The following is a 25,025-nucleotide window of genomic DNA, read 5'->3' as shown; positions in this document are numbered from 1 at the left end:
TCACGTTTATTCAAATAGCACTTTATACAATAGATTCCTTAAAATCAAGCAGCTTTACAGTATTAAACATAAAAAAACAGAGTAAGTGTCTCTTTCAAGTAGAATAACAACTTCAGTTCCCTTTCAGTCGATAACGTCGGACGTAGTCGACGCGACTGAAATGGGATCACGCTAGGGAGCCTATCATCTTCGAGTACTATTGAACGAGCCAATGTAATTGGCGTGCGTGATTCGCATCACACACTCCGCCCCCGCGGCGCGGGTATAAATACGGAAGTGGATGCACGCACTAGTTGCCTTTCGCTTCGGAGCCGATCGTTTGATGTCTCTGAGAGTGCTGTTGTCTACAACGAGCGAGTGTGTCGGTGTTCTTCAGGAAGACTCTCCCAGTGCTGGTGTTCTACAGCGCGAGTGCAGCGGTGATCGCGAGCTTTGAGCTCTCAACTGCTGTTTTAACAGCAACAAATTTCTAAATGTTTGTGTGTGTTGATGGCTGGTTAGAGGGCGGAAAAGTGAGTGCTTCACTGTTTCAGTTCTCTGTTCAGTGTTGCCGCGGTCATTTCCCTGTGTGCTCCGGCACTGGTGACGGTCCTATTTTCTGAAAGAGCAACACGGGTGCGTTTGCGTCTTTTTCAAGATGTCATTCCGCCCGTGCGTTTCTGGGTGCGGTCGTTCCCTGTCTCTCTCTGATGGTCACAACTGTTGTGTCACGTGTTTGGCTTACAGCACGCTGAGACAGCTTTTGTGGACAGCTCATGTTTTCACTGTGGGAACATGACTGTCGCAGTGTTGAGGGCGAGACTCGCCTTCGTTCGCGGAGAGCGAGTCCCCATTACCATGCCCCACCCTCGGGTGCTGTGTGGGATGGGTGACCGGAGGATAGTGTTGGATGTCCCGCCCGGTAACCATTCCCTGTGGGCTCCTCACTCCTCCCTTCCACTGCAACCACTGGAGCCTCCTGTGTTGTCTGCTGGTCCATCTGTAATGGGTGGGCCAGCGGTTTCACTCGGAGCTCCCCTGGAGGACAGGACGCCGATTGCAGCATCAGAGGGTGAGCTGACTTCTGGAGATGATGACTCGGCTGCATTGTCTCCCTCCGGGAGTTCAATGTTGCCCGAGCCGGATCCAGAATTATCAGCTATGCTGAAACGGGCCGCCGAGGCTGCCGGGCTCGAGTGGAACCTCCACCGTGTCCCGTTCAGTCTCGGTTGGAATCTGGAGTTTGGTATCTTGGGGCGGGCCGCGCTGGTTCTCAGCTCGCCGCCCCAGTGCCTTTCTTTCCCGAAATGCATGGAGAGCTTATCAGGTGGTGAACAGCATCTTTCTCTGCCAGAAACTGCCTGAATAGCTTTTCCCCCTCATTACCCTTGATGGAGGAACGGTGAAGGGTTGCGAGGTGTCCCTCCATTGGAGCGGTCTGTCGACACAGGTGCACCTGTGTCCGGCGGCCGCTGCCTTTTGGGGGGATCCTCGTCTCCCCCCAAGGCCTGTGAGTTTCGTCCGTTCCGATGGGCAGAGCTTACAAAGCCTGTGGGCAAGCCCCTTCCTCTTGCGTGCCATGGCGTTGCTGCAGGCTAGGGTACCCATGGCATGCACGAGGGTAATCCAGACCGTGCGCTCATAGGTGAGCACCGCACTGCATCCGACCTCACCCTCCGGGGTACGGGTGTCGTAGCGTGAGTGATCGGTCTGGCGATGTCCACCTTGGTGGTCCAGTAGCGCCTTCGTTGGCTCAGCCTGGTTGGTATGGCGGATGCGGACAAGGTTCGGTTCCTGGTCTCCCCAATTTCCCAGGTTGGGCTGGTCGGCGACGCGGTGGAGAACTGCATCAAACAGTTCTCTGCCGCTCAAGCGCAGACGGAGGTCATCCGGCACATCCTGCCCCGGTGGCCAGCTGCTGCCTCCACCCGCCGCCGGTGGCAGCTCCTCCGCCTGCTCGTCGCCGTGGGCGTTCTCCGGCCGCCGCTCCTGCTGGGCCTCCGCAGCAGCCTCCACCCAGGCCTCAGCAGGGAGCCGGCCGCAGTAGAGACGCCCAGCCCGCTCCAGGCGCTGCCAAGCCAGGTGGCAAGCGACAGCGAAAGCATTCCGGAGCGGGCCGCCCAGGAATGGATGAGATGCTCTTGGAGTGGCACGATCACTCCCTCCCCCCGGGTGAGGGCCGGGTGGAGCCTTTGTTTGTGTGTGTGTCTGTTCCGCCGCTGGCTCCCTAAAAAAAAAAAAAAAAAAAAAAGCGGAGCAAGCGGTACCCACACTTCAAAGAGAGAGCAATTTCATCTGTTCCTGGGTCCCAAGAGGGCCAGTCTGGCGGGTGTGACCCTGTATAGCCTTACACCCCTCAGCTCCCCCTTGGTCGCCAGCAGGCAGCTTGGTGCGTTCGAGGACCCGGTCATCCGCCTTCTCACGCGCCCCCTGCCGCTTGTGGAGACAGGTAAGTGTTGCACAGCACACTAACACCACTCTCTCTACTTTGCTGCCCCACCTCAGGCTCGGCTACCCCGCTCAAGTCAGTGATAGTCATCACATTAGGTGTTGAGCAGACGTGCTCCTGAAAATTCAGTGATATTCATCACACCGAGTGTTGAGCAGTGCTCCTGACTGGTGCGTGCTTATCTTATCCTGCTGGCGAAGGATTTGATATAGCCGCTCCTCCAGCCGGTACGAAGGCCAGTTGTAAACTCGTTCTTCGTGCTACTAGGTGGTGGGTCGTGACCATCTTGGCCCAAGATTGGTCTGCAGCTTTGACCTGAAAGACATGTGCTTCAGATCTCTACCTCCCGCACCGCAGGCCATCCTGTGTGTTGCGTCTAAGGGTGGAGTATCAGTACAGTGTCCTTCCCCTCGAGTGCTCCAGAGCCCGTTGGGTCTTCAGGTCAACTGGAAGAGAGTAATCTCGCCCACGGGCTGAGTATCTCTTTTCTAGTTTTGGAGAGGTACTCGGTCCAACATGTCTCTCCAATGAGAATGTGTTCAGCTGGTGTTGAAGTGAGAAAGGGTCCCACTGAAAGAACTTTCAGAGGCTCCTGGGGTATATGGTAGTCGCAGCCTTTGGCTCCCTCCATATGTGACCGCTTCAGCGCTAGCTTCACGATCGAGTCCCGAGGTGACCGTGGCAGAGCAGCTCACCCTGTGTGACTATAGTTCATCCCGGTCTGCTGCCAAACCCTCTTCAACAGAGCGGCCATGTACAAAGGGCGTGTTTTAACGGGGGCCTGGGCGACCCCCGACTACACGGGCATTCGTGCCTCGAGTTGTTAGACATTGCGACCGTTGCGCAAGCTTCCCCTGCATGTCACAAACTCACCCGTCACCTCCTCCTTGGAGTCAGACGCTTCTGAGGGCGCCTTATTCCACTCCTCCCGCTTACTCAATCGTGCCGCCATCGAGCCTCACGACAGTTATAGCCAGGGCAAGTGGAGACTCCATCCCCTGGGTCCGGCTGGGTCATGACCATTCCGGGGCCGCTCAGTTGCCCCCCCGGTTTTATTTTTCCGCCAGTGTTTGGGTAAACCGAGCGGACTACCCTTGGACAAACACTGGGACTCAGCGGCCCCAGGGGCCCGCAGAAATGCGTTTAACCCCAGTGAGCCTTCTAAAAGTGACTGCGACTCATGGTCGCCTTGCGCCTGCAAGTCAGTGAAATCATCACTCTTCATGTTGAGCAGATTTGCTCCTGAAACTCAGTGAAGTTCATCGCACTCTGGTGTTGAGCAGCAATGCTCCTGTAGCTCAGTGAGTCCATCACAGGTAGCTCAGTGAATTCATCACACGCAGTGCTGAGCAGAAATGCTCCTGGTGCTCAGTGAAGTTCCTCGCACTCAAGTGTTGAGCAGAAATGCTCCTGAAGCTCAGTGAGTTTATCACACTCAGGTGTTGAGCAGTAATGCTCCTGAAGCTCAGTGAACTTGTCACACTCAAGTGTTGAGCAGAAATGCTCCTGAAGCTCGGTGAGTTTATCACACTCAGGTGTTGAGCAGGAATGCTCCTGAAGCTCAGTGAACTTGTCACACCCAAGTGCTGAGCAGAAAATGCTCCTGAAGCCCAGTGATCTTCACATGTTGTGTTGAGCAATGCTCCTGTCTTTTGCGCCCGTCACTTGCACCTACGCATGTCAGGAGAGGAACAGGTCTTCATAGTTGCCCCTTATTGGCCCAACTAGACCTGGTTCCCTTCAACAGCCTTCCTGACTTCCCCTGGAAACTCTTTCGGGGACGGGGCACGATGGCACACGCGTTCTTCCCCCGGAGATTCCGGGCGGTCTTACATCTGAACGCGGAGGTTCAGGTGGCTATCACAAGAACATGTGATAGTTACCATCACTTCTGCGAGCACCCCCTAGAATTGGGTAGCGTGCTTACGCCTTTAGAAGTGGAACCTAGTCGTTGAGTGCGTCTTCTCCCCTGAGGAGATCCTGAAAGCTTTCGATCACTTCAGTGCTCTCTTTCCTGCAAAATGGGTTGCAGTAGGCTGTTTTCCTAAATCACCCTCAAAATGATGTTGCCTCGGTGTTTAAACGACGCTCATCGTGTTGCAGAAGTATGCAGAAGCACGTTCTGATCGTCAGGTTCCTGAGGAGCAAGGTCTTGTAAATCCTTGTGTCCCTCTTTATCCTCTTGGGCCTTGTCCCTGGTGCGACTGCACTGCAGAGACCGCCCCTGAGCCACTGCAGGTAGTGAGTTAAAAATTCTGTTATATCAGTTCTCCTGCTCGCGTGGTCTCTACTAGAGGGTAGGGACTTGCTCGCTTTCGGTCAACGTATTGTGCATGGAGTCTGGGCCGGCTAACTCTCACAAGCTGAGACCCCGGCTCGGATTGAGCCCAAGGTTCCTACCTCTCCCGTAGTAGGAGCAGGTGGTGAGCCTGCAAGCGCTGCCCTGGAGGAGGCAGATCCAGCCCTGGCTTCTCTGTCCGTTCGCTTGGACGTGTACAGAATGCAAGTCATAGACCTCAGACCAGCTCTTCAAATATCTGTTGGAATTCAGCAGAGAGGGAAGGCTGTTTCCATGCAAAGTTGCACTTAGTGCTTGCCTTCATTTCGGCAAAGATCCGAGATGCAACATGTCCACTTAGGTGTTGAGCTCCTCTATGATGAGTGTAAAGTGCTCCGCCTGGGCGTTGACGATATACTTTGCTAAACAGATTCTAGAGTTGGGGGCTGGACGACACCTAGTTGAACCGCTGCTTCCCATGGGCTCCCTTCTCATGAAGCCAGTTTCACCGTGAGCCCGGTTCAAGTGTCGGCTTGCTGCGCCATTCCCCTCCTATGGACTGGATACGTGCGCCTTTCTACTCCAGTTGAGTTCCCTTAAAATTGAACCCTGTTGAGTTCCTCCACACCCCTCCGACGTCGGACGTGCGGAACGTCTGGTGTTAGGCCTACCACTCGTAAGCAGTGTGGAACCTGTGTTAGGCTGGGTCCATATGTTGCGGTCCCTTCGGTGACCCCATGTGTGTATTCTTCCACGATACGGCTCCCTGCGGTGAGCCCGTGTCTTCCCTCGGCAGAGTCTCTCTGCCGTCACTGTCCGGTGTGTCTCCCCCCGTCTTAGGCTGGAGCCACCCCAGTGACATTCCACATGTTAGACTGCCCGGTTTCCGCCCAGTTCATATGTGTATTCTCCACATTTCCTCCCTCGGGTTGGATGTGGCTTCCGCAGCGTCCCTTCCTTCCAACGTACGGGGAACGCTTTCCCAGTGGTCCTGTAGGAACAGCAGTGACTTCCCTGGCCTAAGCCCTGTCCTTCCCCGCGTTAAGTTTACGGGGGCATCAGGAGGCTTTGGTTTAGGCACTGGAAGGTGGCAGCGTTAGTGGCGTGTTCAATGGTTGATCCCATTTCAGTCGCGTCGACTACGTCCGACGTTATCGACTGAAAGGGAACGTCCTGGTTGCGTATGCAACCCACCGTTCCCTGAAGGAGGGAACGGAGGACGTAGTCCCCTTGCCACTACCGCTGGACCACCGCTGACCCCGGGTTACTCTCGGCTCCTCAGCGAAAAGCAACTAGTGCGTGCATCCACTTCCGTATTTATACCCGCGCCGCGGGGGCGGAGTGTGTGATGCGAATCACGCACGCCAATTACATTGGCTCGTTCAATAGTACTCGAAGATGATAGGCTCCCTAGCGTGATCCCATTTCAGTCGCGTCGACTACGTCCTCCGTTCCCTCCTTCAGGGAACGGTGGGTTGCATACGCAACCAGGACGTTTCTACTATAAAAGCGACTCTCCAGTGTTAATGTTGTAGACGTTTGACCTCGACGGACTGAACAGACAAATAAATTAATTTCGCGTCAAAGAAGGCGGAGCCTCAGAGCCATAACATCACAACATCTTACAACATCACCACGGACCAATGGTAGTTCAAAAGCATTTACCAGCCAAAGTGAACTTTTCCAGAAAGTTGGCTTTGGCAAGCTGAAACGAACACCAAACAAACTTTGTTTTGGCCTGATTTTTTTTTTCTCTCGAAATGACGTCACACCAGTTCTCTCTTCAGTTCTGCTTGTAGTATATCGGGGCCTTAATATGGTGATGTACCCTTTCTACTAACTACTTCTAAAAAGAATAAAAAATAAATGTGCATCAAGTGTGTTTTTGCTTCAAGTTATTATTGAATTTATGAAGGGGCTGTAAACTGAATTGTTATATATTCTATCGCTATCGTACAATACTACCACATTTTGGACATGCAACTTAGCATATAAAAAAATAAAACAGTCATTTTAAACACTTTAACAAATTTACCGTCAAAAAAAGAAGCTGTTTCTATTGCGCTCATGTTGTTTTCTCACTGACACATCCCCAACTTTGAAACTCTAGGCTAAATCTTTAGTTTTTCAACTTGTAACAATTACATTGTGGTGGCCTTCATGTGATTGTATCATATATACAATCTTTCTGATATGACTTGAAGTCACCATATGAACCAAGTAACTGAGGTAATTGTTGCAGCTACTAACAACTTGTTGGGCATTAATTTATGGGGCAATAACAATGACAAAAATAAATGTGACAAAAGAGTTTATGCAAAGGAGTTGCTGCAAAGGAGCTTATATGATCAGCTGCCCGATACCGATGAAGTAACAGCTACTAGATACACCAACAGGTCTCCTTCATAAGCACTGATGTTGACCTCACCTCAATGATGTTCTTGGTGAGAGGTTCAGTGATGACCTTTAACAGCTCCGGAGCGTCTGCGCCGGTCTGAATGTTAAAGGAGTCAATCACAAGTTCGGTGAGCTTGTAGAGGAATCCTGAGGCCCACTCCAGAGGCAACAGCACCAGGACAGACAGCCAGTTAAAGAAGTCATGGACCGTAGCACCAGCAAATGCCCTGAACCACACAGAATGAATGTCAAATCCCATTTCTCAGATGTGCAACTCCGTTTCCTTGAAAAAGAGCTGAAAAAGAGCCATATCACTGCTACTTTTGCACCCCTTTATCTTAAGGCAAAAATAGTGTATTCACATACAAATGAATCCAATAACACCCTCAACAGATGATATTACATTAATTTGGAGGCATGTTTAAAGGGGTCATGACATTGATTCGTTTAATAATTTTAATATGTTTCTTGAGGTTCACTTATAAATGTTAATACATTTTTTGCACAAAATACATGTTTGGAAAAACTATTTTTAACCCTCACTCTGACCCTCTCTCTGAAATGATCAGTTTTTTAGGCATTGCTCCTTTAAGGCTTGTCAGCAAACGGCCATGGTTATGATTGGCTGATGTCATTGCCTAAGAAACAGTATCAATACCCACTCACTATGGCACACGAGTAAGTGTTTTGAAAACCTTATCCATATAAAACCGTCGTTTATAGACAAACCATTATGAAATCGTTTACTTGCGTTTTGTGATGCAGCTGCTGTCAGATTCAATACAGCTGGCAACAAGTTTCTCTGCGAACTCTCCATTACTCTGTGCCTCGATTACAAAATAAAATGCTCTGAACAAACATATAATCCTCAGACGAGATCTGGGACATCATTAAATTAAACCATTCACTTGTTTCTGATGCTGGAATCCTTCTGAGGTCTGTACATAAATCATCGAATTAGCTGTTTAAACTGAAGGATTCAAAAGGAACAATCTTTCCTGTTGTCGGCAGACTGAAGCGTGGAGTAAACTGAACACATGTCTGTATACTGTATCCAGTGTAGACAGCGTCTGTGATTATAATGGGTTCTGTTTGCTTTTGATGCAATGTAACGCTCACATCCGGTGTAGGAACAGTCAGCAGTTAAGAGACTGAACGCCAGTGGGCTGGGCCTATGAGGAGATGAAGTTTAATACAATGAACTAAAGATGAAGATGAAGTGTCATATACAAATGTATTTTCCTGTGTGACGTCACAGATCCCGCAATATCAAAACGAGCCTTTTTTTTAGCTTAATTTTAAGCTCTGAAACAGAATGCAGGATTTTTTATTGTTACGAAGACCTGTTGTATGTAAAAAGACAAAAGGCAAATTTGATTTCTCATGTCATGACCCTTTTAGAAATGACAAAAATCAAATATGATCAAATATTTTAGAGCAAAGCACTACAGAAATAAGATTTTGCTTATTTACGTGACTTGTCTAAGCCTGGACATCGGATTTAAAAACTTGATGAACTTTTATGTTGTCCATGACTGTGGGAACCCTGTTTAAGACGAACAAAAAGCTTTATCCACAGTTGGGTTTACCTGCGAAACTCATTGCGGTCTCCTGCTTGCATCACGGCCACGATGGTGTTTGTCACAGAAGTGCCGATATTGGCACCCATGATGATTGGCACTGCTGACTTCACCTGCAACACTGCAATTTACAGTGAACAATTATATTTACACTACCATTCAGAAGTTGAAATATGTTTTTGAAATAAGTCTCTTATGCTCACCAAGACTGCATTTATCAAAAATACTGAAATAAACAGTAATAACACTACAATTAAAAATGTACTGTATCATTTTTAAAATGTAATTTATTCCTGTTATCAAAGCTGAATTTTCAGCATCGTTACTCCAGTCTTCAGTGTCACATGATCCTTAAGAAATCATTCTAATATGATGATTTGATGCTCAAGAAACATTTATAATTATTATCAGTGTTGAAAAGTTGAGCTGCTTGATATTTTTTTGGAAACTGGGATACACCACAACCATGATGTTTTGATGCACAGAGTTCAAAAGAATAGCATTAATTTGAAATAAAAATCTTTGTAATATTATAAATGTCTTTTACTGTCACTTTTGATAAATGTTGTTGAATAAAAGTATTAATTTCCTAAAATATCTTACTGACCCCAACGGTAGTGTACGAAATACGCTAATACAATTCAACCAGCAATTGAGATTAAACACTTAATACGACAGAATTAATATGAATGAGTTACAATTAACAAATGAATGTCATTTTCAAGAGTCATTTCAGGTGGAAGTGCGTTAAGGTAACGGCTGCACACTTCACAGTGTGGATATCGATGTCTTTTTAAGGTCCCATTTTATATTAAGTGGTTTTAAGTACTATGTATTTACATAGAAAAATAAGTTATTGTGTTCATGTTGTATTGTAAAACACACACACACACACACACACACACACACACACACACACACACACACACACACACACACACACACACACACACACACACACACACACACACACACACACACACACACTCACATCCAGATGACACCATGCTGACCACAATGGAGGACGAGGTGCTTGAGCTTTGAACCAGAACAGTGACCAGAACTCCTATCACCAGCCCTGCCACTGGGTTAGACAGGACCGCATTGTCCTGGAAGATATCGCCCGCTGCCTTCCCTGTACACAGTGACAAAACCACAACACATCTATTTCTGTTCACAGATAACATGCCTCTTTTACACATTAACCATGTTAAACTGACATGCGCTTTGATAAAGAGCCTTTTGTTTGAAGCACATGTTCACCTTCAACCTACAAAAGATGAAACACTTTAACACCCCCATCCCCAATTTTGACAAATATAGTTTCAACAGAGTAAAATATGATTAATATCCAGTGTTGGGTAAGTGCTATAAAAAGTATTTACACGTAGTGGTAACACTTTAGAATAACGTTCCTTTCACTAATGAATTACACAGGAACAAATGAGTATCACACTATTATTTTTCAAGTACCTATTAACTAACAATAAACTCTGATTAACAAATTAGTAGGTAACCATGCTCAGTTGAATGTGGTAATTCACTAGTAGCTAATCAGTAACTACTATTTTTTTATACCTCCCAGATAACTGCTATGTACAGGTTCAGAATTAACATGAATAATGCATTATTTATAATAAAAGGTAACGGTAACCCACTAGTAATGACTCAAGTCTTACTACATATTTGGATCAGTGTTCTAAAGTGAAAAACATGATAACTACCTAATATTGACTGAAGTAATTGTAAGCTTTTGAGTTTTTTGTAAGATTTTGAATAGTAATTCCTTCTGATGGATTTGGTAACACTTTATGTACTAGTGTTTTCATGATCTTCACTTTATAATACTGATCCAAATAACTAGTTGTTCCTTTAGAAAGATGTAGTAACACTTGAGTCATTACTATCCAAAATCTTACAAAAACCTCAAAAGCTTACAATGACTTGAGCTAATTATTAAGTAGTTATCAAGCTTTTCACTTTAGAATACTGATCTAACTACAAGTAGTTACTAATTACATCTTCAACACTGTAATTAGATGACTGTACTAATTACTCTCTCTAAAACATAATGCATTACTTAAATCCCATATCAACCTCGAGCAGCTGAACAATACAAGGATAGACGTGAAACTGCTCTTAATTCTTTCAAGATCCAAGATGGCGCCGCGGATGGCTGCCTCGGTGTGGAGCTCTCCAGCTATTGTGTTGTTTTTGTTCGTTTGTTCTGCGTTTAGTCATTCTTTTCCTATCAGTTTCACCAAAGACGAACTACTGGACATTAGGAAACACACACCAGAAACCTTTTCTACAGTTTTTGATTATTCGGACGTTTTGCTGGACATTCTCGTCGGAGGGGCAGCGGTGTTGTTCAAACGCGCGTTCAGACGCAAACGCGGGAAGCGTGCCGGCGCGCTGGTTAAACTCCGCGAGCGCGGCCTGCGCACTGCACTCCCCAGCATTCATCTCGCGAATCTCCGATCCCTTCCTAACAAAACAGATGAACTTCTTCTCCTCACCTGCACTAACAAGGATTTTTTAAACTCTGCTGCTTTGTGCTTCACTGAAACCTGGCTGAGTGAAGCCATACCGGACAACGCAATACATCTGCCGGGCTTCCAGCTGTTCCGAGCGGATCGCATCGCGGAGCTAACAGGGAAAACGAGAGGTGGTGGATTGTGTTTCTACATTAACGAAAGTTGGTGTTCAGATGTAACAACACTGAAGAAGATGTGCTCTCCTAATTTAGAGGCACATTTCATAAACTGTAAACCCTTCTACTCGCCTCGGGAATTTTCCTCTTTCATTCTCGTGAATGTTTACATCCCTCCAGACGCGTGCGTGAGCGCGGCGCTACAACAGCTGGCTGAACAAATATCTGAAACGGAACAAAGGTACCCAGACTCTCTTTTAATCATTCTTGGGGATTTTAACAAAGCAAATCTTTCCCGTGAACTACCAAAATACAGACAGCACGTTACATGTCCCACCAGAGACAGTAATATACTGGACCACTGTTACACCACAATAAGGAATGCGTATCACTCCGTCCCACGGGCAGCTTTGGGGCTCTCTGATCACTGTTTGGTTCATCTCATACCGACCTACAGGCAGAAACTGAAATCAGCTAAACCTGGAATAAGGACTGTAAAAAGATGGACTAATGAAGCAGAGCAGAATCTACAGGCCTGCTTTGATTGCACTGATTGGACTGTTTTTGAAGCTGCTACCAATGATCTGGATGAGCTCACAGATACTGTAACATCATATATAAGTTTCTGTGAGGATACATGCATTCCTACCAGGACATTCTTATCATTCACTAATGATAAACCATGGTTTACTGGGAAACTCAAACACCTTCGTCATGCAAAAGAGGATGCTTACAGAAGTGGGGATAAAATCTTGTATAACCAGGCCAGAAACAGATTGACAAAGGAGATCAGAGTTGCTAAAAGAAGCTACTCTGATAAACTGAAAAACCAGTTTTCATCCAACGACCCATCATCAGTCTGGAATGGCCTGAGGAACATTACCAACTACAAGTCACCATCCCCTCGATCTGTGGACAATCAACACCTGGCTGACGATTTAAATTCATTTTACTGTCGGTTTGAAAAGCCCTCATTCACACCACACACCCGGTCTGATCTGCACTTCACACATTCAGCATCACCTCCTGTTCTCCAATTATCACTCCCCCCTCCTGCCATCCAACCTGAGCTTAAGGTCTGTGTGGAGGACGTGAGCCGAGTCTTCAAAAAACAGAAGACTAGGAAAGCCTCAGGCCCAGACGGCATCTCATCTGCTTGTTTAAAAGCCTGCGCTGACCAACTGGCCCCGGTCTTCACGCAGATCTTCAACAGATCATTGGAGCAGTGTGAAGTTCCCTGCTGCTTCAAAACCTCCACTATCATTCCTGTCCCCAAAAAACCCAAAATCACTGGACTTAATGACTACAGACCTGTCGCTCTCACGTCTGTGGTCATGAAGTCGTTTGAAAGACTGGTGCTGGCCCACCTGAAGGACATCACTGGACCCCTGCTGGATCCCTTTCAGTTTGCTTACAGAGCAAACAGGTCTGTGGATGATGCAGTCAACATGGGACTGCATTATATCCTGCAACATCTCGACAGACCAGGGACTTATGCAAGGATCCTCTTTGTGGACTTCAGTTCGGCCTTCAATACCATCATGCCTGGTCTTCTCACAGCCAAACTGACCCAGCTCTCCATACCATCCTCGATCTGTCAGTGGATCACCAGCTTCCTGACGGACCGGCAGCAGCGAGTGAGACTGGGGAAACACACATCCAAGACACTCACAATCAGCACTGGTGCTCCCCAAGGGTGCGTTCTCTCCCCACTGCTCTTCTCCCTGTACACTAATGACTGCACTTCTAAAGACCCCACTGTCAAGCTCCTGAAATTTGCAGACGACACCACTGTCATCGGTCTCATCCGAAACGGTGACGAGTCTGCTTACAGACTGGAGGTTGAACAGCTGGCTGCCTGGTGCAGTTATAACAACCTTGAGCTGAACACGCTCAAAACAGTGGAGATGATCGTGGACTTCAGGAGGAACAGCTCAGCACTCCCCCCACTCACCATCATGAACAGCACTGTGGAAGCAGTGGAGTCATTCAGGTTCCTGGGCACTATCATCTCTCAGGACCTGAAGTGGGACAATCACATTGACTCCACTGTGAAAAAGGCCCAGCAGAGACTGTACTTCCTTCGCCAGCTGAGGAAGTTCAACCTGCCACAGGATCTGCTGATTCAGTTCTACTCAGCCGTCATTGAGTCTGTCTTGTGCGCTTCCATCACTGTCTGGTTTGGTTCAGCTACCAAATCAGACATCAGGAGACTACAACGGACAGTCCGGACTGCGGAGAGGATTATTGGTGCCCCCCTGCCAAACCTCCAGGACCTGTACTCTTCCAGAGTGAGGAAGAGAGCAGGTAAAATCATCACAGACTCCACTCACCCTGGACACCACCTGTTTGAACTGTTACCGTCAAGACGGAGACTCAGATCACTGGCCACAAGAACATCTCGGCACAGGAACAGTTTCTTCCCACAGGCCATTTCCCTCCTGAACAGTTAACACTCCTCCCAAGGCATATGCCTGTAAGTGCAATACTCCCACTGTTTAGTGCAATATCCCACAACTCAGGTGATACTTATATGTAGATTTATTTATTTATAATATTCAAAACACTGTAAATAGGTTCATAATCTGTAAATCTGAAAATGTCTATTCTGACTAAACCCAACTGTGATAGTTTTATTCTCATATATTTATATTTTTATTTTTTATTCTTATAATTTGTAGTATTATGTTTCATGTTGTATTTGTATATGTCCACTGGAAGCCTCAGTACCAAAACAAATTCCTTGTGTGTGCAAGCACACTTGGCAATAAAGCTCTTTCTGATTCTGATTCTGATTCTGATTTCTGAAAATAAATAATATAAAATTGCATAAATTATTCTTGAACTGACCGAAGTATTTAAGGGACATTAAAAACATACATTTTAACATTAGATGTTACATTTTGATGTTAAACCCACTTGTTTTATAGAATTTCTCTATAGTCTAAACAGTATTTAATGCAATTACATCAATAGTTCTGATCAATAAAAGAAGTAAAAAGAAAAATTAAGAGTAAAGGGAAAGTTATTAAATTACAGTTATTATTTGTCAATGCATTATATCCAACACTGTTAATATCATATAGTACAGTTGCTTGTGTTTCAATGATTGAATAGAGTATAGAGTACTTTTATAGTTTAGTAAACCATAGAAGAGTTCTTAAGTTAATAAATAAGACAAAAATACTTCTACAGAAAAAAAGGACAACATAGAAGAGTTACACACCATAGTAGTAAAAAAGTCAGTAAACTTCTATGGAAAGGGCCGAAGACTGTCCTAAAATTATTTAGATGAATGAATGATTCACATTTTAAAATACTCTAATCTAAATTAAAATGCCCAATAACAAAAAAAATTAAGAATTGTTTATACAAGACTATTTATATATGAAAACTGAAATAACGTTTTACCCTCAATAACTACTCGGTTACTCACGTAACCTCAGTTCCCTGAGTTAGGGAACGAGTATTGCGTAGCTATACGCAGTGGGGGAAACTCCTTTTCCTCGATTTACTGAAGCCTTTATGTAAAGCGCATTTGCAGCTGCACAGCTAGAACATGAGCATCTGGCTCGCTCATAGGCTGCGCTGCGGCAACTGCACATCCAATGGCGCAGGCCCGCCAAGGGGGCGTGACCTCAGTCTATAATAGTCCCCGAATTCGCCATTATAGCAGGTTTAACGACTGAAGCGACAACTTGCCATGTTACAATAGTGCGGCTGGCTACGCAATACTCGTTCCCTAACTCAGGGAACTGAGGTTACGTGAGTAACCGAGTAGTTCCCTTTCGAACGGTCACTTCATATTGCGTAGCTATACGCAGTGGGGACGCCATGTAAAACGCCGCACTGAGTAACTGGCTGCCACTGCAACTCAGGACTCCTGAGCATACAGAACAATCCATAACCGCATAATTATGTATAAATAGACCAGACACCGTCAGGTCTAAAATAGTATACATCAGTTAGAAATAACCCAATATACTACACCAATGAACACAGACACTGTCTGGGTTATTAGTATACAAACATATAACCAGTCAAGTGGGTTTATATATGAAATTATAACCGGCCAAAGCGGGTTTATATATGTATGGAATATAACCGGCCAAAGCGGGTTTTATATATGTATGGAATATAACCGGCAAAGCGGGTTTTATATATGTCCCAAGACGGCACAGATGGAGGTCTGGAGGGGTTCATTCTCCTAGCACCTTTAAGGAATCTCACGACCAGGTCGTTTCTTCCCAGTGACTGGCCAGCCACCAGAACATGATGTGCTGCTATGGCTGCCACATACACTTTGAGTGTGGACAGGGAGCGACCCGCATCCAGCAGCTCCTGTAAGAATGAGAGAACCACAGATATCTCACATGACTCCAGGTCAGCCTGATTTTTTGAACAACAGCTGGAAAAACCTGACCATTTCGAAGCATAAAGGCGCCGAGTCGACGGGGCCCTGGCTTCAGATATAGTGCTTAAGGCCTTCTCGGGAAGGTCTTTGGGTAACCGTTGAGGGGCCAAACATGGAGGGCCCATAAATCGGGTCTCGGATGCCACAATGTCCCGTTCGCCTGTGTGAGGAGGTCTTTCCTCAGTGGGACAGGCCATGGGATTGTGTCCGATAACTGAACCAGTTCCGGGAACCACGGTCTGGTTTTCCAGAGACGGGCCACCAGAAGGACTGGGCACCCGCTCTCTCTGACCCGTTTGATGACTTGTGGAATCATCGAGACAGGGGGAAAGGCATAAAGGGGACGGTTGGGCCAGACATGGGCCAGCGCGTCCCTGTCCTTCGAGAAGAACAATTTGCAGTGGGTGTTGATTTTCGAGGCGAACAGGTCGACTTCGGCCTCGCCAAACACCTTCCATATCAGACTGACCGTCTGTGGGTTTCAAATGAACATATGTTGCCCCGTGAAAGCATATCCGCGCCCACATTCTGGATGCCCGGTTGCTCAGAGAGCTCAGGTTGGTATGTGCCCATAAGAGGAGGTCTCTCGCCATCGCATGCAGGTTTCCTGACCTGATGCCCCCTGGCGATTTATTTAGGCCACCACTGACATATTGTCTGTGCGGACTAAAACGTGGTGACCTCTGAGGTTCGACAGAAATGCCTTCAGGGCCAATCCAACTGCTTTCATCTCCAGACAGTTGATATGTAAGCTCTGCTCCGTGCTCGACCAGAGGCCGGATGCAGGCATGCCCTCGTGCAGCGCTCCCCAACCCAGATTGGACGCATCTGTAAGAACCACTTTCCTCCTGGAAATTGTTCCCATTTTCCCCCCTCGTGGTACCAGTTCTGAGCCCACCAGGGAATCAGGGTTCTTAAACAACCGTGATTTACCATAACACGCATGTTGCCTGACTGCCATGCGTGAGTTGGCACACAACGTTTCAGCCAATGCTGCAGTGGGCGCATGCGCAGTAATCCCAAGCGGAGTACTGGCGATGCTGCTGCCATGAGACCAAGCAGTTTCTGAAATTTCTTCAGTGGCGCATGCTCGCTCACTCTGAAAGTGCCTGCAAGCGCTCGCACTGAGAGCACGCGCTCTGGTGTGAGTTGGCTGTCATAGCTCACGAGTCTAAAACTACGCCCAGAAAGATCATGCTCTGGCTTGGGGTTAGTTTGCTTTTTGAAAGATTGATTGTGAAACCCAGGCATTTTAGATGGCCGAGAATCAAATCCCTGTGAGCTAATAGCTCGATTCTCGACTGTGCCAGCACCAGCCAGTCATCGAGATAATTTAACACACCTACTCCCTGATGTCTCAGAGGAGAAGGCGCTGCATCCACACACTTCGTGAATGTACGGGGTGCCAACGATAGACCGAACGGCAGAACAGTGTATTGATAAGCCTGGCCCTCGAAGGTGAATCTCAAGAATGACCTGTGACGAGGGTTTATTTGAATGTGAAAGTAAGCGTCTTTCAGATCCATTGTGACAAACCAATCCCCCGTGCGCACTTGCGCGAGGATATGTTTGATAGCTAACATTTTGAACGGCCGTCTCTTGAGAGCTTTGTTCCAATGTCTCAAATCTAGAATGGGTCTGAGACCGCCGTCTTTTTTCGGAATCAGAAAATAGCGGCTGTAAAAACCCATATGTTTTAACGCGGGGGGGACTAATTCTATCGGCCCTTTTGCTAATAGATTCTGTACTTCGGTGCGAAACACGTGACCCACGTTGCTTCTCACCAAAGTCTCGAGAACCGCCTGAAATTTTGGGGGTCTGCGAGCGAATCGGAGCGAGTAACCGCGCTTTATAGTGTTTATGACCCAACTCGACACACCGGGGATAGCTTGCCAGGCTAGAACCCGTGTGGCTAGGGCTTGACACATAGATTGGGGCTGGTCGCCTAATGTAGGGGGACCTGATACCCTTATATTGTGATTTGTGCATACATTGAGTATTGGACTGACTGTACAAGCATTTGCGTGTTTGGGAAGTCAGTGTTACAACAGGGGAGGGGCCGCCTAGTGAAGGGGGACCTGATACCCTTATATTGTGATTGTTGCACACATTGAGCATTGGACTGACTGTACAAGCATTTGCGTGTGGGGAAGTCAGTATTACAACGGGGGAGGGGCCGCCTGATGAAGGGGGACCGTGAACCCACATGTTGTGTTTGTGACATACTCTTTTTTTGCTTTATATGGGTCGCTGTGAAAACGGCGTTTGTTTGCAAGAACGCGCTTACTGTTGCGGGCCTGTGTGCAGTAATAAAATCCCCAGCCGCCTGAACTGAACAGGGGGCTGTGGGAAGTTTTGTTGGCTTCTTTGAGGGTGGTCCGGCGAGTGCGGGACCCGTGCCCTCTCTCTTTCCCCTGCATGCTAGGACGACTTTGGCGGCGCTGTGTGGGGAGCGGCACTTGGTCTGGGGCCTTGGCGTCGGGGAAGCGGGAAGCGCTTGGTTACTCTCGGCTGGCGCTGGGCATCAGCCGCAGGGCGGGGCTGAGAGGCCTGTTTCGCGGGCTTTGTTGGCCGAGGCGTCGATGGGACTTGCTTGTGAGCACTCGACGCCGAGCTAGAGCGTTTAGGCAGGAAGTGACGCATGGCCTGGGACGCTTTCTGTGCCTTGGTGTATCTCTCCGAGAACCCCTTCACCGCCGGGCCGAAGAGGCCGGTGCTGGATACTGGGGCGTCGAGTCACTTCGTTCTCTCCGCATCCTTAATGTCAGTGAGGGTAAGCCAGAGGTGGCGCTCGAGCACGACCAAACTCGCCATATTCCTCCCGATAGCCTGCGTTGTGGCCTTGGTAGCTCTCAAGGCCAGGTCCGTGGTGCTTCGAAGGTCCCGAAAAGGCATCAGGGTCCGGGCCAGCCTCGTCCATAGACCGGAAGAGTTTGGCCTGGTAAACCTGCAGGGTCCATCGTGTGCAGGGCCGATGCAGCCTGACCGTTGGCGGAATACGCGCGTCCAGCGAGGGCTGAAGTGCTACGGCACGGCTTGTTGGGATGAACAGCTCTAGTTCGAGGGGCGGCAACGACTCATAGCCTTTTTCCGCTGCTCCGTCCACGGAGGAGAGCGTCACGAAAACTGCGGGGCCTTGTGTAGAATAAGGAGTGCGCCAGGCCTTGGTAAGCTCCTCGTGTACTTCGGGAAAAAAAGGCCCTGGCTTGTGACGAGGGGCCTGTTGGTGCCCTGGCAGAAACCAGCTATCCAGCCGACTTCGAGGGGGTTCAGCGGACGCGGGCCACTCGAGCTCGAGGTCGGCTACGGCCTGCGTCAGAATCCGAAGCATTTCCGCGTCGGAGTTAGCCCTGGTAGCTGGGGCGTTGGGCGTCGGCTGGGAAGCCATGACGGGGTCGAAAGAGCCCGGCCATTCTTTCTCAGACGCGGCGATAGACAGGCTGTCTTAGTGCTCGCTAGGCCTGCCGAAGGAGACAAGGCCCGCCACGTGGGGGGGGGTGGGGGGGTGCTGGTGGGGGGGGGTGGGGGGGTGGGGGGGGCCCGCTGACCTCCCTCGAATAGGACCGGAGATGAACGAGCTGGAGAGAGTGAGGCGCGCGGGGACGTGGCCGGCGTGCGTTCACTAACATCCATGCTCTCCGGTTGCCGTTGGCTGCGGCGCTTTTTCTTCCTCAGCTGAAGTAGGGCCGGAGAAGGAAGAGCGGGAGAGGCGGCGTCGCCGTCACGGGAGAGGGCTAGCCGAGTTCGCAGCACGGAGATAGGCATGCTCTCGCAGGCCGCACATCCGCCAGCAGACAGTGCATTCTCCGCGTGGTGAAGTCCCTGGCATGGAATGCAGCTAGCGTGTTCGTCCGCCTCGTGCAGCTTGCATCCGCACGTGGCGCAGGTCCTGACACGAGGCATTTGAAACAACGCTCGTACAGATAAAACACACAGAATACAATGAGTAATGAAAAGGATATTGCCGGATAGCCACAGGAGAGACGGCGTCAGGAGAAACACAGTGAAATGTGTCGTCTGCTGAACTGTAGCTCGCTCAGGCGGAAGGCTTGATCGACGGCGAAGGCTCAATAAATGGTCAGAGACGTGAAGTTTGTCGCTGAAGGAGTAAAATCTGCTATAATGGCGAATTCGGCGACTATTATAGACTGACGTCAAGCCCCCTTGATGGGCTCTGAGGTGTATGACGCAGAGTGTTCTCATTGGTCGTACGTCAGAGGCGCCCGCGCCATTGGATGTGCAGTTGCCGCAGCGCAGCCTATGAGCGAGCCAGACGCTCATGTTCTAGCTGTGCAGCTGCAAATGCGCTTTACATAAAGACTTCAGTAAATCGAGGAAACGGAGTTTCCCCCACTGCGTATAGCTACGCAATACGAAGTGACCGTTCGAAAGGGAACTATTGTTTTCATTGTAGAACATCTTTAAAATGCAGCTTTTAAATGTTTTATAGAATGATTTTTCAGCATAGGACGGGGTGATATTGACAAAGTGAGAGAATATCAAGTAATTTAAAGAGTTATTATTAACTTATATAGCAATAATTGATTAAAGTGGTGAAAACCAAGCTTTCTATTTTTTTAATGTATATTTGGTGTTTTATATATGCTTTAAGACAAACCACGTAAATTCATATGTCATCACAATGGCTGAGTATTTTCTCCTTAAAACTACAGTGAACCAAAGATCGCTGGTGTTTCTGACGTCCCAAACTACCTTGTAACCAACCAGGTCAACGGCATCGAGTGGATCTCTGAGCTGGAGGGAGTGAGTGAATGAGTGAGTGAGTGGGTGCGGGCGGGGCTAATTTACATATTCATAGAACCGCGGATCCTAAATAAGGCAAGGGTGTAGAGTTACATTCAAGCTATTTTAAGCCATGAAGATTTTTTTTCCAAGGAAAAAAAGTTTAAATGTGTCAGTTTGGGGATCAAAGATGAGTTTTAATGGGTAAAATTGACTACAGTGTGACTTTAAATGCCAGCGTAGTGCAGCGCACAATATTTACTAATGAAATGGCAAAACAAATTAGGGAGAATGAGCTATTCCCATGTTGCAGAAAATAAACAAACATTTATCTATTCCTGGGAAATATATATTCCAGTAAGAGATAAATATGCATTTCTCCATTGATATTTATACACACACACACACAGCAGGTTTGGTCAGAAAAATGCCTCATGTTTCAGCACCTTCCCAGTTGTATGTGGCACGTTTCAAAAGTCTCTCACTTTGCCAAAATACCTGTTCAATACGACAGTGTAGTTTAGTACAGCACAATTTCTCTCTCGCTCTAACTTATTTTAAAAGACAAACAAAAGTTGTAAAGTTCAAAGAAGTTAAATAAAGTGTATAGATACCTCCAACCAGCTGGAAAGCGGAGCTGAGGATGTCCAGAGAGCAGACGAACAGATAGAGCAAACCGACCAGGAGAACGAACTTCACGACGGACTTGAGAACGCGCAGAACTTTCCCCCTCGTGTCGAGATCTGCGTGAGAAGAACACACACACACACACACACACACACACACACACACACACACACACACACACACACACACACACACACAAGAGTGTGAGGCGCGCGCTGGGTTCAGTTCAGTCCGGCTGCTCGTGCGCTGCTCTGCTCTTACCGGACCACTTCTCCCCGGTGTCCCGGAGCTCGGGAAGATCCCACGGGTCCTCCTCCTCCTCCGGCTCGGACTCGGACACTCCTGCCGCCGTGTAAGACCTAGGTTCGGGTTCGGTCGCATCTTTGACCGGGCGGTGTGCGTCTGTGAGAGTAAAGACATGCCGACCGCATGAGAGGAAGAAAGCAGGGAAAGGGAAAAGGGAAAAGGGGAGGAAGGAAGTGCGCCCCGGTGTGGAAGTGGAAGTGGATTTATACGGGACACGTACCCAGTTCCGGCGGCGTGGCGAGATGAGCCTCAGCTGTCGGGGCCATTGCCTTCAGTTACAACACACATACAACACATACAACATTTCTTTAAGTAAAAGTTATTTCATTCTAAGTAAAAGTTTTTTTCTTTTCTTTCTTTTTTTCTTTCTTTCTTTTTTTCTTTCTTTCTTTTATCTTTCTTTCTTTCGATCTAAGTAAAAGTTATTTCTTTCTTTCTTTCTTTCTTTCTTTCTTTCTTTCTTTCTTTCTTTCTTTCTTTCTTTCTTATTCAAATTAAACAGAACAGTTTCAAGTAAAAATGTAAACGTTCAAAGTAAAAGTAAAAAAGTCTTTCCTTCCGATTTATAAATCAGTGATTAAAAACAATAAAAAGCTAAATGTAAATATGTAAGTATAAAAGTAAAAAATCAAGTCTTTCTTTTTATAAAGCACTGATGAAAACAATAAACAAGAAAAATAAAAGTAAAAAAGTTATTTTTCTATTTATAAAGTAGTAATTACAAACAATAAACAACTTATTTACCAACTTACTATATTTGTAAAGAAGTAAAAGTCTTTGATTCGTTCTCAGTTGAACAGCAGTGATTTAGTCTTCGTGATTGTCGGCTCAGCTGCTGCTGGGATTGTGGCGGATGTCTTAATATCTCACAAATGCACACAGACTCATTGTTTACTTATATGTATACTGAGAAATGATCAGTCTGTCAGCAGACCATACATACGTCAATATTCGGTCATTTCCACCACACCATTAAGCAATCGTTCATTCACTCCCTGACGCTCATGATTAAAATCTGTTGTGAGCGCATGCTTGCTCTGATACACCCAGATCACTAAACACTGGCCCAGAAAAAGGTTAAAGCAGCTCAAGAGCCTCAGATCCTTAACTATAGAAACATACAAAAGCATACAAATATCTATCGATCTGTTAAAATGCCCAAGCATGCTTTGCGAAGCACTAAGCAAAATTGTTTTAGACCGATGTTCCTACCTGTCTTGTGAGTGTTTGTTCGCTGTTAGTCCAGGGTCTACCTGTAGAGGAGGCGCACAGGTGTCTTATATACACCTGGAGCAGGAGAGCCTGCGCGTGTCACTGCTATAGTCCAGAGCGGGTGGTCCTTCACTTCACCTCACGCACCCACTGCATGCAGGCAAATATACGCCAAGTATCAGTGATATTTATCACTGGTTTATCAAGGTTATAACCTTGAAATAAAACACAATGTGTCCTATTACTGTAAAATTGCTAAACAGTATCCTGTATTTTCTCTCTGCATCAGTCAAACTTTGAAAACATTCTATTCTATTCTATTCTATTCTATTGTATTAACGGGGCAGTTCAATCGGCAGCTCTACATTACTATATCTAGTAAGTGAAAAGTAGCATGGTACTTAAATTGGTACCAAGTCAATACAACAATTTTATAAATGATATAATGATACCAGTCTCTCTGCAGTACACTTCAAATTGGTACACATGTATGCTACTGTTTGACTTACAGAATAATGTCATTATATCATTATTATTAACAAGTACTGTTAACTGTTTTTTATTTTTTTAGATCTGATAGTTGCCCTGACATTCACTGGCCCCGTCTAAATATATAAATAAAGTTATTGCTTTCATTTTTTTTTACCTATAACCTTACGATACCAACATTTTAGACAATTCTTCTCGATTCCAAATTACGATCACAGCAAAAAGTAATACCCTAACTAACATAAAGTTCAAATATTAAAGACAAGTACATTCAATAATAAAATAAGAACAAATAAACAAACTACAAGCAATGGCACAAATTAATACAAGAGAACAAAGATAAAATTAAACAAACAGTACTTTACAGTGATTGTGAAAACTGTATTACTGTATGAAGTAAATATATACAGATACCTATTAAAGCTACAGACGTTATTTAGTTAAGAGCAATGAGAGATCGTCTCTTTTGTTGTTGTTGTTTGATTAACATTATTAAGATAGGAAACAAAAGGTTGTTGTCACTTTAAGACCTAATGCATGGTTCGGTTATATTGACATATTCTTAAATGTTTACATTCACTTAAGACATAACCAACTGTGTGTACGCGGATACTCGTCGAGACAGAAATGTTGTCATCATTTTGCGTGTATTTGCTCAAGAAGAGATGAAAGTGAAATCAGTTCGGCAGGGTTAGGGTGTGGTTGGACAGTCTAGCTCCTCCCACTACATCCAGCGAGGGGGAGCTGGACGTCAAGCTCCACCCACTGTATCTGCAGTGAGCAGCCTATGGTTATAGTTGTGGTGTGGACTCTGCTATTCTTTTATATTTAGAACAATTTTTAGAATATTTTATCCATGGAGAATTATGTCCTTGGTGTGAATGGGCCTTTATTCTCTATATAGGCTGGTTGGTTGTCACTATAAGAGTATGCGCTCTATTGACAAAAGGTGTGCATTACGGTTCAGAAGCCATAGTTCAGCATTGCTTGGGTCTCCAGGGGCCGGTTGCATAAACTGCTTAGACTAGTCTTAAAAGTTAGTCATCTCATTTTTTTTTTCTTCAAGACTGGTGCTAACTTTTTAAAGTCAGTTACATAAAAGGGTTGATCGGTCTAATTTGAATCAGAAAAGTAAGACTGGTTACCTCTTGACTAATTTCTAGTTGGTCAAATTATTTTTTAAGACACAGTCTTAACATAGTGGCTAAGTTTATGCAACTGGCGCCAGAAGACAAGATATGTGTATGGCTAAATCTTACAACAATAAAACTATACAATAACATCATCTTAATGACACCATGTGGACAAACAAGGTCTAAGCATGTTTAAATGATGTTCAATGATTAACAGCCATGTTCAATAATTTTTAGCAGTATAACTGACCTGAAGTACCCTCCCATCCCGTCATACATATGCAGTAATGTGCAGTCAAAGGTGAGGGTGAGATACATTCATGCACATTCACACACACCTAAACCATACACTACTTTGCAACAGTACTTTGGACAATCTGCCACATCATAAAAAAGTTATTTTTTTATACGAATCCAGAAAATAATGGATAGGTATTTAATAATTCCATGAATTAGGTTGAATTGATTTGCTATTATGACGTCACTTCAAGAGACATCTGTAGATAGTAAAGACTTAAAATATTTTTACAGTAAATACCTAATACATATTTATACATGAATAAAACATTTAAACAAAATGAAAAAGTAACTTAGCCTAAATTTGTGTCCACCATGAAAATATTATTATCTTAAGTTTTAATTTGTAACATTTCATTAAGACATTAATGCGGAAAACAGAATTCCACATTATATATATATATATATATATATATATATATATATATATATATATATATATATATATATATATATATACACACACAC

The 25,025-nt window shown here is 46.0% G+C and overlaps 1 protein-coding gene across 3 annotated transcripts in view; it reads right to left on the bottom strand.

Moving 5' to 3' along the window:
- Positions 1-22,721, bottom strand: part of slc34a2b (solute carrier family 34 member 2b) — a 32,588-nt gene extending 9,867 nt beyond the window's left edge. The window contains exons 1-8 of one of the 3 annotated variants that reach the window (XM_077204613.1): positions 22,639-22,681; positions 22,179-22,264; positions 21,647-21,695; positions 21,382-21,522; positions 21,108-21,236; positions 9,675-9,818; positions 8,693-8,804; positions 7,135-7,330 (exon numbers count right to left, since the gene is read on the bottom strand). In XM_077204613.1, the coding sequence (XP_077060728.1) occupies positions 7,135-7,330; positions 8,693-8,804; positions 9,675-9,818; positions 21,108-21,236; positions 21,382-21,522; positions 21,647-21,692 (768 nt within the window). In that variant the 5' untranslated portion in view covers positions 21,693-21,695; positions 22,179-22,264; positions 22,639-22,681. Of the gene's footprint in view, positions 1-7,134; positions 7,331-8,692; positions 8,805-9,674; positions 9,819-21,107; positions 21,237-21,381; positions 21,523-21,646; positions 21,696-22,178; positions 22,265-22,638 lie in introns of all 3 variants that reach the window. The other 2 variants (XM_077204612.1, XM_077204611.1) reach the window with 2 other exon arrangements.
- Positions 22,722-25,025: the final 2,304 nt, after the last annotated feature.

Source organism: Siphateles boraxobius, unplaced genomic scaffold (genome assembly GCF_051911475.1).
Source record: "Siphateles boraxobius isolate OS27281-9 unplaced genomic scaffold, OSU_SipBor_1 50, whole genome shotgun sequence".
Classification (NCBI taxonomy): domain Eukaryota; kingdom Metazoa; phylum Chordata; class Actinopteri; order Cypriniformes; family Leuciscidae; genus Siphateles; species Siphateles boraxobius.
This window is presented reverse-complemented; position numbering and strand designations above follow the sequence as displayed.